This window comes from Lissotriton helveticus, chromosome 3_1 (genome assembly GCF_964261635.1).
Source record: "Lissotriton helveticus chromosome 3_1, aLisHel1.1, whole genome shotgun sequence".
Classification (NCBI taxonomy): domain Eukaryota; kingdom Metazoa; phylum Chordata; class Amphibia; order Caudata; family Salamandridae; genus Lissotriton; species Lissotriton helveticus.
This window is the reverse complement of record NC_136061.1, coordinates 811,187,354-811,203,378: the sequence shown is the minus strand read 5'-3', so window position 1 is coordinate 811,203,378 and position 16,025 is coordinate 811,187,354. Positions and strand designations below refer to the sequence as shown.

At 40.8% G+C, this 16,025-nt stretch overlaps 1 protein-coding gene across 1 annotated transcript in view; it reads right to left on the bottom strand.

The window, feature by feature from the left end:
- TPH1 (tryptophan hydroxylase 1) overlaps positions 1 to 16,025 on the bottom strand; it is a 248,282-nt gene that overhangs the window by 12,865 nt on the left and 219,392 nt on the right. The window contains exons 9-10 of the mRNA XM_078681083.1: positions 9,620 to 9,715; positions 8,022 to 8,155 (exon numbers count right to left, since the gene is read on the bottom strand). Coding sequence (XP_078537209.1) covers positions 8,022 to 8,155; positions 9,620 to 9,715 — 230 coding nt within the window. The remainder of the gene's footprint in view (positions 1 to 8,021; positions 8,156 to 9,619; positions 9,716 to 16,025) is intronic.

Genomic DNA, 16,025 nt, shown 5'->3' with positions numbered 1-16,025 from the left:
CTCCCTTCCGGCAGGTAAAGAGAAGCTGGGTATCCTCGGCTTAGGATACGATCTGGGCCCCGAAAGACTCCACCAGTGTCGCCAATGGGGTCATGAAGATGTTAAATAGAGTCGGGCTCAGCACGGAGCCCTGGGGGACTCCGACTCCCAGAGGCGACATCACGGCGGAGCCAGGGGAGGCCCAGACCGTTTGTCGACGGTTGGCTAGAAATGAACGAAACCAACTGAGCACCGTCCCCCTCAGACCGATCTCATGAAGTCTTGCGTGGAGACCCTCATGGGGGACGGTGTCGAAAGCCGCCGACAAATCAAGCATGACCAGCATAGCTTTGCCTCCAGAATCCAGCGACTCTTTAATGGCCTCCGATATCTCCAACAGCGCTGTCTCTGTACTTAGATTAGGTCGGAAGCCAGATTGAGAGGCATTTAGTAGCTCATGAGACTCCAAGAAATTTGAGAGCACACCATGTACATGCTTCTCCAGGATCTTAGCCAAAGCAGGAAGAAGCAAAATAGGCCTGTAGTTGGCGGGGACTTCCGGGGCAAGACTTGGTTTCTTAAGAAGGGGGATAACCATGGCCTGCTTCCATGACTGCGGAATTACGCCCTGACTCAAGGAAAGGTTCAGAAGTGGGTTGGCCAGAGGATTGATTATAGCTGCCACTTTAGCCAGGAATTTGGCAGGGCACGGATCGAGGGGAGAGCCAGATTTGAGATTCATCATCAGTGTCAGCGACGAAGGTGTCGAGAGTGACGAGAAAACTGCCAGGACTGGACCTGATGTAGTAGGGTGGACTGACCCATTCAACAAGCATGGATCAACATCGATCGGCCTAGTTGGAAAGGAGTCCTGTATCAGCCTGATTTTCGTGGTGAAAAAGTTGGCAAGGGTGGCAGCCCATGTCTCAGAGGGGGCAACCTGCGCTGAGTTGGAGCAGGGGGTCGTGAATTCTCTCACAATCGAAAAAATCTCCTTGCAGGAATTAGCTGCATCCTCAATTCTCCTAGCAAAATAACATTTTTTTTCCTGGAGAATTTCCCGATGGTAAGCTTTTACCATCCATTTATAGATAAGCCTTGCCTCCGTGTCATACTGAGATCGCCACGCCCTTTCGGCAACTTTGCATTGCCTACGGGAATGCGCCAGCACTTCAGTGAACCAGGGGGCCGAGACCCGTTTCAAAGTGGTGCAGGGGGGAGTCAAAGGGGCTAAGTCGTTCAACCTATCTATGAACCATATCTGCAGGGTTTCAAGATCTTTATCCAGATCCCCGGAAAAGGATATAGGATGGTCCTGTAAGGACTGAGCCAGCATCTCCGGGTTGACCCGATGATACGCCCTTGAAGTTGTTCCCTGATGTGTCGTAGTAGTAGTTATAGGTTTCTTAGTGCCTAGTATATAAAAGTAGGCTAGCCGATGATCGGACCATAATACCGGCAGCACAGCTGTCACCTCCACCGGGGATGTCGAAAAAACCTGGTCCAGAGTGTGGCCTTTATCATGAGTTGGTCCAGAGAGATAGCGGAAAAGGCCTAAAGACACCGTGATGTCAATCATTTTAGACGTATCCGGGTCAGAGCTATCTTCCATATGGAAGTTAAAATCCCCGGCCACAACACAGTGCTCCGATCTTAAAGTCAACGTCGAAATAATCGACTGAAGCTCCTCAAAAAAGGACCCTGCCGGGCCAGGGGGCCTATAGACTACAAGTCCTTTAAAGGATTGTTGAGGTGACAGGGATATGGAGAAAGCGAGGGATTCAGCGCCCGTGATGGCCTCCGTGTGAGTGATGGAACACGTGAAGGCTTTTTGTACCACGAGAGCCACGCCCCCCCTCTTCCCAGTGCTCTGTCTTGCCTAAAGATGTTATATTCAGGTGGAATCGCAGTAGCAATATCTGGGTGTGAAGACTCGCCTAGCCACGTCTCTGTCAACATCAGGCATACAGGTTTTTCAATAACCAAGAGATCTAAAATTTCTTGAGCATGTCTGTGGACAGATCTGGTGTTAAGGAGTAAGTAGAGACGCTTAACATCTTATACATAATAGAATGTCCAGAGCACCACACAATTGAAGTATCTTGGTCCGTCAATCCTGCAGGTCCAAAGCTTTTTCTTCAGGAACAAAGGGTTGGTAGTACATCAATCAAAGTCCAAATCTGAAGACAGTGTGTAGGTCGGTAGTTCCAAAGGCTTTTATTTCTTAGACGTTCAAACTAATTGGAGTCCAAAGATGAAACGGTTGACACATTTTTAGCCACTTGATTACTTTTTCAAGGCTGTAAGTTTGAAAAATGCATACTTTATACACTGTACACTATCAGTTACAATGGGTAATCACAGTGTATTAGATATTTCCTATTAGTCATTCGATTGATCACAGAACATGACTGGGTGGATTTCCTGTCTATGTAAGTTTTCTGCTCCTTTACCAGTGGCTTTTCTCCCTATTCCTAAGTTTGTCGCAACCCTAGAGTTTTTCATCTTTACCTTTGTTTCGTATTGAATGAGTTTTTTCTTTCCTACTACTGCTGACTTCTGGGAACTGTGTTGTTTTATTGTACTTTTAGCTCTCCATGGGAGCACATCTGTTTTCTCGCACTCTCCCAGTCTTGGCTTCCGAGACTGGGCCTCCGAGCCTCTTCTCTCAACTGTATTGTCAAATTATCTCCTACTCCTCTGTTCATCTTCTTCTTCTAGCCTTATTAATTCACTTTTTATTTGCCCTGGCTCTCTCTTTCTTGCCCAACTTTCCACTTCCACATGTCCAAAAATAACTACCACCCCTCTTCTTCTTGCTTAAACTTTAATGAAAAAAATAGTTTTAACTAGGATCCAGGAATTACACACTCTTACTGTGCCACTCACGTCAATCCATTTTCTTGCCAGTCGCTATTGACAATATTTCAGCGAAATGTTAATAATAAATTATAGCTCAATAAAATTCTAATAGCAGTTGCCAGTGCATCAATACTCATTGCCATGCACAAGTGACTGTCTTGGAATGCTTTTTTTCATTATGGCAAAAAGCAATCTAAATGGCCACCTATATGTGTGCAGTGTGCGAATGTTCCAGAGGCCATCTTAGAATGCTTTTTATCACAAAGAAAAAGAAGTCTCCCACGCATGTATGCATGTGTTCGGGATGTAAAATATTAAGTAATGTAGAAAATAATATTGATGTTTTAAAGATTGTTTTCACTAATATAGTGGTTAAAATTTCACGTTTTCATTATTTTACTATGTTTTAGTTCCTATATTAATTTTGTGTTACCATTGTTTGTATGGGTGTTATTAATTATTTTTAAGACATACCTTCTAATTTGAAATGATTTAGAGTTTTTAATTAATTTTTAATAGTAATCTATATGGTTGCATTGGGTTGTTGTCTTTGTAGGGAGGTATGATGGGAAGGTAATTAGGTAGTAATTAATTCAGAATTATGTGTTAACTATTATGTAATTAATTATATGATTAATATTTATTATGAAATTTATGTAATAGCCATTTATTTTCAGTATATTTTATTTGCAGGCTGTTTGATTTGTAGGGGTATTGGGTGGGAAGTTAATTAGGTAAGTAATAAGTATTTAACAATGAATTATTCATTAAATATTTAATTCATTTGTTATTATGTGAAATATTGAATACTGATATATTTTATTTATGTTATGATTTTGGGATGCTATGTTTGTAGGGTATGGGGTGGGAAGGTAATTAAGTAATAATTAATTAACAATTAATTATTAATTGTTAATTCATTATTTCATTTATTTTAAACATGTAAGCTATGGAATTGTTATTTTTCTATTTATATTTAAGGTGTGTGCTGCTAGGTTTGTAGGGGTACACGGTGACTGTGAGAAGTTAGTTAATCAATCAATAATTGAACAACAATTATTTATTAATTGATAAATATTTTTTTATTGAATACTAATTACATGAATCGATTGATTGTATTTCATAAATATGTATTTTTTATGTGATTTTTCTTAAAGAGTTTTATATTTTTTCTACATTCATGATGTTACTCAGTTACTCATCTAGGTAATATGTTGAAGTGAAGTAATTTCCCTACCCTTGCTTAGACTACAGTAGAAATAGTAAATTTCTCCCCTCCAAAGTCCAGCGCTTTCCCTACTGTTGTTCTGATTGGAGAAGTATTAATAAATCTAACTCCTCAGAAGCCCAACACTTTCACTTGTATTGCTGTGACTTAACTAGGAATGGTAAATCGAATCCCTTCGAAGTCCAACTTTCCCTACTGTTGCATGAATTAGAGGTGGAGTAGTATATTTAATATTCTTAAACTTCAATAGTTTTAATTAGGCCTGGGTGGTAAAGTCTGCTCCGCTAGCGGAATTTGCGTAATTTTGGCAAATCCGCGTTCTGCGATCCGCGGCGTACTAGAAGTTTTTCCTTGTTCGTGCTTTCAAAATGCGTGTTCGCGGACGTGGAAGCGACTTACCGGGTGTCAGACTATTAAAAGGATACTTCTTGCGTAGCTGCACAGGAACAGAGATGCTAGCTCCCGAATCCACCCAGGGCAATTACCCAGAGCTTATACACAAGTCTCTGAATAAATACCTCGGGGGGGAAGGGTGAAATTGGATAAAATAATAAACAACAAGAGAAGAGACTTTCTTGGCTGGTTCCTATCGTCAGTCCGACCTGCAGACCGCTACTTGCCTTGAACCTTAAAGGAAAAAATAACTATTACTCTCAACTCTAAAAACCCTTCACTTCCTATTCTACCCTCTCCTCTTTGACTTACACCTACCATTTACTTCCAAGAGTTTAACCCTCTCTTCTGTGCTCTTTTCTGGCATGTAGTGACAGAGTTTTCTTTTATGACTTCTCCTGTAATACAGAAAATATCCTCTCCTTATTTATGCTTTTCTATTCTACAATTCTACCCTTAATTCTGATTCCCTCTGTTACTCACTGTTTAATCATCTGTCCATTAGTTTCCTTCTCCTAGATGCCTTTCTAGTTTTTTCTGTCTTCTATTTCCTGTAAGGGTTGTAATTACACCAGGGGGATTACTATTTTAATTTATCCTCTCTAGCTCTTAGTTATTATATTCAATTAACTCTAACTTACGTTTTCCTCTAACCTGCTCTCTTGTAAATATCGAGGTCTTCTTTTAAACTTTGTTTATCTTTTCTTCTCTTTACTTTCAGATTATGAGGCGGCTGAATTCCTACTACTTAATGCTATGAGGCGTTTTTCTAGTCCTAACTATTTACACGGTAAGTACAACTGTATGATTAAGTCTGTTTAACTTTCCTTTAACAATATCAAAGGCTTCAAATTGCTTTTTCACTTCTCGTTTGTTTCTTCTTTTCTTCCTCAGGAATTTCGGGAAGTGTTCGTTTCTGTTGACACGCTCGCGGTGCTTCCTCTCCTGACAAGATGCAGCTGCTTCGTATTCGACGAGGTGAGTTCTACCGAATCAAGGCTTAACTCTCTTGAACACGGAGTCTCTTCAGTCAAGCGTTTCCTACTGAAAACGCTCAGAGTCGTTTCTTAGCTATGAAAACGCTCCGCTGGATTTATATGCGTCCGTTTCTAAAATTAAGCTACAAAGGTCAACTTCTCACGTCGGGACTACTAAACGAAGGGAAGTTGTGCTTTTTAAACTATGGCCTTCTCTTGTTTTACGGACTGTGACGCGATACCTCATAACCGGGCAAGTTCTCTGGTGAAGTGCGCAGATCTTGGTCAGCGCGCGCTCCAAACAGGCTAGGCTGGTGATGAGCCCAAAAACACTAGACCGCAAACGTGGACTCCAGTCTGGCGGCCAGCCTGGCGGCCATCTTGGAGTTCCGCGTTCTCACTCTTTTGGTCCATGAACTTCCAGTTTGTTGCCAAGTTGGATTCTGGTTCCTCTGGTGGGCTATTACAGCTAATTGAGAATCTGGGGTCCTGACACCGGGATCCCTGTGTTCATCGATGAGTTTTCCTATCCGTTTGCATCTGGCCGCGCGATCCCGCAGGAGTGTGCGATCGCAAACACGTCATTCGGGCGCGCCATCGGACATCCGCGTTCGCGAACAGGAAACACGCATCATGAGTGGGCAGTAAAAGTGAATCAAGATGGCTGCAACCGCATGGGCAAGTTCGCTAGATATTTTCCCCCGAGCACACAAATAGCATCCCCGTACAGGAAAAACGCATCGCGAATGGGCGGTACAAGCAATTCCGCTTGCTCGCGGAATTCTGCATAGCTCGCGGAGATTTTGTACCAATTCGAGGAACTTTGTGTAACGCAACTACGCAAATTCCGCCCACCACTAATTTTCATACTATTGGTTTAAAAGGTTTTATATTAAGTGTTTCATTTTATTTTATTTTTAAATTCATTTTAACATTTATACTATTTTTTGTAAATGTGTTTTTGTGATTTTTCATTTTTAAATATTCTATTTATTGTACACATTAATTAAGATATTTTTTGTTTTCTATTGTTTATATGTTCTATGGTACATATTGTGTGTGTGTGTGTGTATAGATAGATATAGTGTAATATAAGAAATACAAATATGAATTTTACATTATATTAATTGTATTATTATTTTATATTCAAATAATATGAATATATATATATTCATATCAACAAATGTAAAATATGAAAGGAAATCTAGTGTAAGACAAAAATATTTGTATTAATTATATTATATACATTCATAATGATTAATTTAAGATATTAAAAAAGTGATATAATGTAAAATAAAATATTATATTAATTAGGTTACATTATCTGTATGTATATATATATATTTATATAAATACAAACACATGTATATGTGTTTGTGTGTTTAAATACGTATATATAGATATATAGTATTAAATATTAGTGTAAAATATTTATTTTATGTCACGTTTAATTTACATATTAAAATATTCAAAGTTTAACTTTTACTATTTATAGCTCTATTAATATTTTAAAAAATTGGGTTTTTGTCTATTTTTAGACGACATTAGTGTCAATAATATTTTCTTTCTGATATTTATGTTCTTACCATTATAAGTATGGGAGCACAATATTGTGGCAAATAACATTTTTGTCACAATATTTTTGTCAACAATTTTGTTTACTTCGATATTTTGTCAGTGGTCCTGTATGTGGCAATGCATCAGCTGCCATGTGTTAATACATTTTTGACTGCAAAGCAAACAAGCACTGGCTCAGTCAATAGCTCTGTGCCTGGCCATTACAGGTAAAACTGATTGCTTCTGCTAATGCTTTTTCCCTGTGCCGTGACAGCTAACCTGCCTGTAACTGTGAAGATGTAGTAATTCACAAACTGAAATTCAACTAAACACTGGTTCTGAGCAAGGCAATGACCTGAAACTACCCTTTGCCAATCGATTCCTACTAAGATAAAATCAAATGCCCAGTATCACCTGAGTGTGGAAGAGATTAGAAAAACATGATCTCTATGCAAATAGAAAGCCCTATCCAGCATGGCCACAGAGCTTTGATTTTTCACATTTTTTAAACCATGACAGCAGACATTTGAGGGTGTACCAGCAAATCACAATGTGCTTAAATTTTACAGATGCTGACATCTCATGTGAACTGTGAGAGTTCCCAGAAATATTAAGTAATTCACTCATTTGAAGTGATCAGCGCCACGCTCAATTGATTATGTTTGGATGTCTTTGTATATGGCAGTAGAATACCCACATTTACCAATGTAACTTTTGCGCATGCGCCCCATTCACCCGGTTCCTTTGTCTTTGTAGTTATAAGTTACCAAAATTCTGAGTTGCCCAATCCTGAAGGAAAGTCCGATTCTTATATGTCTCTTTACAAATATTAGTGTGAGTGTGTTATAAAGCAGTGTCATCATTTTGATAATCTGCAATAATTGCGATTAGCATTGAGTATGAGGACATGTGCCTTAAGCACTGTTAATCATTATGACACTGTCAAAACACGAGTCAACCTGATTTTACTTAACTATCACTGTGGAAAATATAAGAACATTTGGAATTGTTAATAAAATCCATACCTCATCTTCTCCTTGGCTTCTTCAAAACTCCCAGAAACAAAATAGACATCCTGGAAGGTTGTGATGATGCATTCCTGGTTGCAGGTGACATGAGGATCAAACGTTTTTACTTTGGCAAGGCCAGAGAGAGCATGCTGGGGATTCAAATCCAATATCAACAGTTTAGGCAATACCTCCTCAAATGAATATTATATTATAACATGGAAAATAACATGCTGCCATAAAGAACAAGAGACACTTTGGTGAATCTATATATGTTATACAAATCAACAGTGAAATACAGGGCAATATATAAAGCAGAATCAGTAATAATGTACAGGGCATCCGAGATATTGTCATAGTCCTTATAGAAAATATGCTAAGGAGAATTATCAAGCTACTTAGGTATCTTCATCTCAAACTCTCAACAGATTGTCCAGACCATTACCATAGTGATCTCAAACGCTAAGTTGTTACAGAACGTCAGTTGCCATTAAAAGGGATGTAATTAGACACCATGGTAATGGTCCTTCCAAAGTATAGTCTCTGGTCTTCAGCTTTCATGAAGACAAAGGCATGGGACTGCAACCAAAATGTAGCTTTAGTGATGAGATAGGCACCTAACAGATATTACAAATACCTGGAATGGCCAAATGATACCACCATCACTGCTGTCCCACATGCTGATCATTCCACCATTATTCACGTACCTCAAAAAACCACTGAGGTGGCGGAGGCAGCCTCCTACCAAAAACTTTTCTCAATCTATTTCCATTCCACTCCTGGCCGTCAAAGCACTATTCTTAGAAAACAATGGCATTATATATCTATTTTTTTGTCCCTCTCAAGCCAACGGATCATTATATAATGACCTTGACCGAATCATTAGGACTTGCTACCCTTTGTTGTCCTCAGTTAATTCAGCTTAACCTTGAAAATAGACCAGCAAGATGTCCTATCCTATTCACTAAAATATTCTCCAACCACTGTGATACCAAAAGCCAATAAATCTCTGTTCACTCTCAAAATCAGTTCTCTCGACCTCATCTTTATTTCCACTTCACTCTAGTTGTGTCCCATCATTAACCCTACTTCCTCTGCCTAAGCCATAATCCTGGTTCCCATTGGTATTCCTTTCCTCTCTTCCAACCACCAGGACCCCTGTGACTAACTGAAAATTCAATTCATCCTTGGCGGTCCCTCTGGTCTCATCAACCGGATCTACTTTCCATCATTCGTTGTATCTACTACTCTCAATGTCCCCTTCTTACTACTTTCCACCCACCACATGCAGCAAGAATATCACCATGCACTTTCACTCTAGCATAAGGCTGACCTGCAGCATAACCACCAACACTGCAAATTTCCAACTGTTGAACATTCGTACGATCTACTCACACCTCACATCCACATTGTAAAGTCTCTGATCAACATCCCAGCCCTGAGTAAGGCAGTCTACTGCACCTGCCTTCTTAGCACTCTTTCTCGGTTCTTGACAAAATCATCAGCTGTTTAACATATGAACTCTTCCAGCGTTCTAGGCACACATCAGTGTCTCCAGAGTATCCAACATGAGCATTGTGGTCAGCTAGTCAGGTCACTGAAGCTTTGCTTATTACCTTGAGTTCACTGATTGACGAGAGCAGACCAGCTCCATAGACTCTTAGGTTTCCATCCTGTTTGCACAATCCAAACTCTATAGTAAAGAAGTAGCACTGAAAAAGAAAAAATTTAAATATTTAGTGAAATGTATAATTTTATAGTAGTGGTACCTATTATAAGAGTCTGCGTTTCAATAATCCAGACAAATTTAGCTGGTCAATATATCCAACAACTGGTTCTAAATTTACATGAAACAGGTGAGAACATAATCACTTCCTTCTAACGATTTGATTTACAGCGCTTTGATCTGCAACAGGTTCCTACTCCTGAAAATTTGGTAATGAGGTTCACTGAAGTCAGGAGTAAGACACAACTTCTGAAAGAAAATAGTTTGTGAAACATGCCTAAATAGCTCTAAGTGAGCTTCTGGTCAATATCTCGACCCCTAATAGCACATTTCCTACATACTGAAAAGCATCAGGTGCAAGTGCTGAAAACGAATCAGATCTAATTAGAGTCTGGATTAAAGTGGAGGGTGCCATTAAGTTATGATGTTAGCAGGATTTAAGAGGTCTCTGTTTTGGTTGTATGTGTTATGAACGAATAGCCAACTTAAAGAAAGTAACTCTAAAGATAGGTTTCAGTGAAACCAATGTTGACAATTTTTATTTTATGAATGCATTTCACAACGTTGACAAAATCAACCTGTTGAACCCCATGCATGATGAAAAATGTATTATTTCAGGCTATTTGTTTTTGACTTCTTGCCTGTTGTGCTAACCCCTTCCTACTTTACTTTCATATTCTTTCAAACCCTTTACCTTTACTCTTGCTTCAGTGTGTTTTTTTTTTACAAAACCCTCACTCCCATCCTGCTCTTACCCCTGTTTTTACCAACCACTTAATCCTCCTCCTGCTTTACCTTTTTTTATACAGACCCTTACTCCCACTCCCTCTGTATTGCCTTTTTTAACCCACCCCTTACTTTCCAGGTTTAATAACTTTTTTTTACAAATCCCTAATTTACTATCCCACATTAAACCCTTTTTTTTATAAAAGCACTTACTCCCCTCCTTCAATACTCCTTTTGTTTATTAAACCACGTATTCCCCTCCTGCTTTACTCTCTTTTACAAACCCTATTACTCTCCTCATGCAAATGCTTGTTTGATTTTCCTGGAGGACTAACGTGCGCAGTGTGGACATTTCTCCCCCCCTCGTTTGCTTACAGGCTTCATATGAAATATTTCTGTAAATGCTGAACTGTGCCTCAAAGATCCTTAGGCACACCTAACTAAGCATGTCCGACAACAGTCTCAGACCCTTCTTTAGAAAAAAAGTGAATATTTTCTAGAAGATCTCACCAGAAAGGACTGTAGTTTCTAATAGAGCCAATAAAGAAGCACCTACGTAGGTGAAAGCCAAGCAGGGTTCCGCTGTAGAGAAAACACTCACTACCCCAGCGCCACTCCCAGAGCAGAAGGATTAAACCTTCCCACTTTTTCCTGACTATGCAAAATCATAAATAAAACTAGAGAATCTGTATCAAAGATCCTTAAAACATTGGTGAATGGGGGGGGGTTGTTGGGAAGAGGGTGGGAGGCTGGGTTCGTCTTATTGTTCTGTTCGGTTGACTTTCTTGCATGGCACTTTTGCCAAAATGTGGACAATGCGTTTCTGCGTGGGCATGGTTTATTTGCTTCCTTGAAGACTCTTAGAGAAGACGTGCCTGTCTGTCTCGCTCGCTATATATGCCTACTACATACCTGCTACCTTGCTTTGCTTGTCATTCTTACCCTTAAAACCAATAAAACAAATTTGAAATTAAAACATTGGTGAATGCAAAACTGGAAGAAAACCACTTCCTCGGTGACCTCTATCTGGTTTCTAGCTTAAAACGTGATTCAAAGTGCCCTTATAAATGTCAAGGAATTGCTGTCCCCTCACTGTACCACAGCATGGCATGGTCTGTAACCTCATCAAAGTTTTAGTAGTTGAGCACAAGGCACATCTCAGCTGCATGGTGATTATCTGTGGATTTGAAAGCATGGTCCTGCTTTGGGCTTCCTTCTTGTTGTAACGGCCTGTGAGGAAAAATTGGCCTTCTACCTCTTTGCTACTATTGGCATCTCTTGAGGTGTAACTCAGGATATTTATTTGATAATGTTTAATATCTCTAATACACCACTCATGAACATCTATGAAAGCTACAACCCTAGATTTATGCTTTCAACTCCTAGATGTTAATTAGGATGTCCGAGAAGCCTTGATATCATCTGCAAATAATGGACTATCTCAAGAGTTTCCAAAATTGGACCCATCCAATCTAGTGGGAATCCTAATGCAGGCACTTGGGCCCAGATCTAATAAGATTTTGCCTTCACTTATTTTTGTGCACCCTTGATGCAAAATCTATTTTGGGATTTTAAAAGCCACGCTAAGCCCAAATCCCTTGGCACTGAAAAAAAAAAGAGAAACGCAAGGTAGCATCAATATATAGCGCTGCCTTGAGTTATCTTGCATCAGACAGGCATTAAATGGTTGGAACATGGGTTTTCCTGTTCATCCAGCCATGTATTTTGATGCAAACCCATATTTATGATGGAGCGCAATGGTGTTCTGTAATTCTTGGGGTGCTTCATAATCACGGATAATTCGCACCCACATTTATTCCTTTGTTGTCTTAACATTGGATCATTAGAAAGTGTTCAGTAATAACACGTAAAAGTGTAAGTGGTGAGGAAAAGTGTTGTGTCATGTAGAGAAACAATATAGCATTCATGTTAGGATATTGAAATCCATAGTATATGATGTCATTTGCCTAACGAAATTGCTTATATGTGATGTGTATGACTTAAACATGCACCATATTAAAGTTGCACATAGACGTGACTTAATTGCATTTAACGTGTAGACTTTCATAAGTTGCTTACAGTTAACATGAATTTGATGTGCTTCTGTAATGTAATGAGATGTAAACACCTGAATGAAATGTTCACTTAGGTATATTTGAGAGGCCTATGTGTTTCACTCTTATGTTGGCCGATTTCTGTAGTCCTGAATTGTATTTTCCGTGGGTGCTCGGGAGTAAGGCTTTAGTGAAACTTATGTGCATGTTGAATTTGTGCTGTTCTCACGTTTCTGTTGCAGGTGGAGAACGTTGTCTTTGTTAGTTAGAATAATGTCTTTTGTTTAGGAGAGTTAGACTCGGGAGGATGTGATACATTTTGGTGAGGAGAGTTGATAATTGCGAGCCGGTGTTCTTTCTCATTGTGGGAGGCCTGGGAATCAAGGTCGTTGAGCGAGGAGCATCGACACTGCATGGAAAATCACCTATGGGAAGTGTCCAGTGAGATGAGGTGATCTGTGGGAGTGTTCTATGTTTTTGTATTTTGTATTAGGGAGAGTGTTCTGGGGTGGAGTCAGGGAGAAGGGATGAGGAGATCGAAAGAGATAGAAGGAGCTTCTTCGAACAAGCATTGTAGCTGTTGGTAATTGACCCATACAACGTGAGTGTACCTCTTAGGAAGTCTTCACGCGCTGACACTTTTTTCCTGATCTTGCCTGGGAAATGCTAAGTAGGGATGTCACGATAGTTGTAGCGTAGGGACAGACTAATGCTTTTTATTCATTCTCCGCAGATGAAGAAGGAACTTGATGTGGGGGCAATTATTGCCTGTGTTCTACTTCTGGAGATTGTCATTCTGTTTATGATTCATCAGATAAAGTTAGCCAGAAGGTTTGGATTTGTATTTGTTCCCATGTACTTCTACAACCTCGTAATGAGGTGCTTGTACATCCAGTTGTTTTTGGCTCTGTAATAAACCCACTAACTTGGATTCCGGAGTCTGTGATTCTTCAGAGTCATGGTTCTTGTAAATTATGATCCTGTTGAAATGAATTGTTTCTCCCCTCTACACTTCTCAGCAGGCAATAAAGGTCCCACAGCCGTGAGTGCCACAGTAATTTGGTAGGGAGGAACTCGGCCCTTTCATTTAAAAAGCCTTGTAAACATGGATTTACACCAAAGTTGTGCAACTACCCGAGGTTGGCGTAACGAGGAAAAAGCTCTTTATTTCTCCTTGTTACTTCCTCTTTGCATCTGTGCTGCATCGTACAGCATAGGTAGAAAGAGGAATGAGCCTCAAAGGATAGTCTGAGCAAGAAGGTACCCCTTCCTACATAAAAACGATCCTGACTGTAATAAAGACACCCTTGCATCATGGCGCTGTTAGCTCTGGCAGCCCAAAGTGCGCGAGCGCAAGGAGAGAGCTGAACTACGCCATATCTCTGTATATTGCACAGTTCTGGTCTCTCCCTTTCACCCAATGTATTAAAGCAACTTCCCTTGCTTCCCGGTGCTGTGCTGTGTGAAATCTTTAGTAAATCCCCACCCTTGTAATTAATTTAACTTCACTTTTGTTAACTCCCTTCCCTTCTCCATCTCTGCCGTTTGACTGCTCACGCGGCCATCAGGTAGCATGAACACACTTGAAAATATAAAATGTATCTATCTGGCAATTGTATGTGGAGAACAAGAGCATTTTTATTGTTAATAATAATAATAATAATAATAAAACCATTTATAAAGCGCCTGGCTACACAAGACAGTGTGTCCCCGCGCTGACTACTGCTAAATTGCCCAAGAGGCGAGCGAGAGAGTGGCAGAAAGTAGCATAGGGGAGAAAAAGGAATTATACCAGGGGAAAAAGGAAGGTTTTGAGTTTTCCCCCGAACCTTGTTTCCGAGGGTTCCATCCTAAGATCGAGCGGGAGTTCGTCCCAGCATTTGGAGGACAGATATCTGAATGAACACCCACCCATCCTGGCTCTGGTGACTTTGGGGATTTTAAACATCATCGTTCCGGATGATCTCAGGTTCCTGATGAGCCGATGTATGGTGAAAAGGTTTTTCAGGTAGTTCGGACCTTTGCCATGGGCAATACGATGCACAAAGCAAAGGGACTTGAATTTAATACGCTCCTTAATAGGGAGCCAGTGGAGTTTAGCCAACGCGGTTTTCCCAGATGCTCTGCGAGGGAGTCTGAGCACAAGGCGGGCGGTGGCATTTTGAGCACACTGAAGTTGGTGAAGGCCTTTTTTGCTCAAACCCAAAAGCAGCGCGTTCCCATAATCAAGGTGGGGGGTCACCAAAGCGTGGACTATGGTCTTTCTGGATTCAATGGGGAGGATGTCTAAGACCTTGCGGAGGACTTTCAGTGTGCTGAAGCACCTGGCTATACCTTTGCTGACCTGGGACTTATAGGAAAGATTTGAGTCAAGTGTGATGCCAAGATTGCGCACTGAATCCACAGGACGGGGAGGGATACCTAGTTCCGCAGGCCACCATAAGTGTGACCATGCTGAGGCGGATTTCCCTACTATCAGCAGTTCGGTCTTGTCGCCATTCAGGCACAGACAATTGCTGTTCATCCATGCTGCCACCGATGACAGACAGTTGGAGAAATTGGTGGCATCTTCTCTGTGGTCAGGCGTGAGCTTGAACATCAATTGGGTGTCATCAGCGTAACTGACAATGCCCACCCCAAATGCTTCAACTATGCGAGCCAGGGGTTCCATGTAGATATTAAATAAGGTAGGGCTCAAACTCGAGCCCTGAGGAACCCCGTGGCTTGCTTTCCTGAGAGAGGATTTGAAAGGGGGGCAGTGCAGCTGGAAGCTCCTGTCAGCCAAGAAGGACTTAATCCAGGCTAATGCCCTTCCCTCCACACCCATAGCGGACAGCCGAGACAGCAGCGTTGAGTGCAGCACGGTGTCAAAAGCTGCACTAAGATCTAATAGAACCAACTCTTCTGTCTTTCCTGCATCCACTATTTTCCTGAGGCACTCAGTGGAAAAGAGTAAGGCTGACTCTGTGGAGTACCCAGCTCTGAAACCCGATTGAGTGGGGTGTAGGAGAGATTGTTCCTCCAGATATCTCATGAGCTGTCTATTCACCACCTTTTCCACAATCTTAGCACAGAAGGGAAGAAGGGAAATGGGGCGAAGATTTTGGAGTTGGGAAATGTGGATGTTGGATTTCTTTTTGAGGGGAATAACCTGAGCCGTTTTCCAAGCATCCAGTACTAGACATTCTTGGAAGGAAAGTGATACAATAAGAGTGATCTGATCAATTATAACATTCTCCATAACTCCTTTAAAGCGAGTCGGGGGCAGACATCGCAAGGCGATCCAGATTGAATGCTGTTGACGATGCGTACTAATTCCTGTCTCTCAGGGGTGGTAAAACATGTGAGACGGGAATTCCCCATATGGGTGTTTACGGTTTCTGTAGGTTTGCTTGAGAAATTCTCATCCTTTGTAAAGGTAGCATGGATTTTATCAATCTTGTCGATAAAATAATCGGCAATAGCGTCACGCAGTTCCTTGGAGTATGCATCTTGGGCATCAAGTCTAGTTGGGAC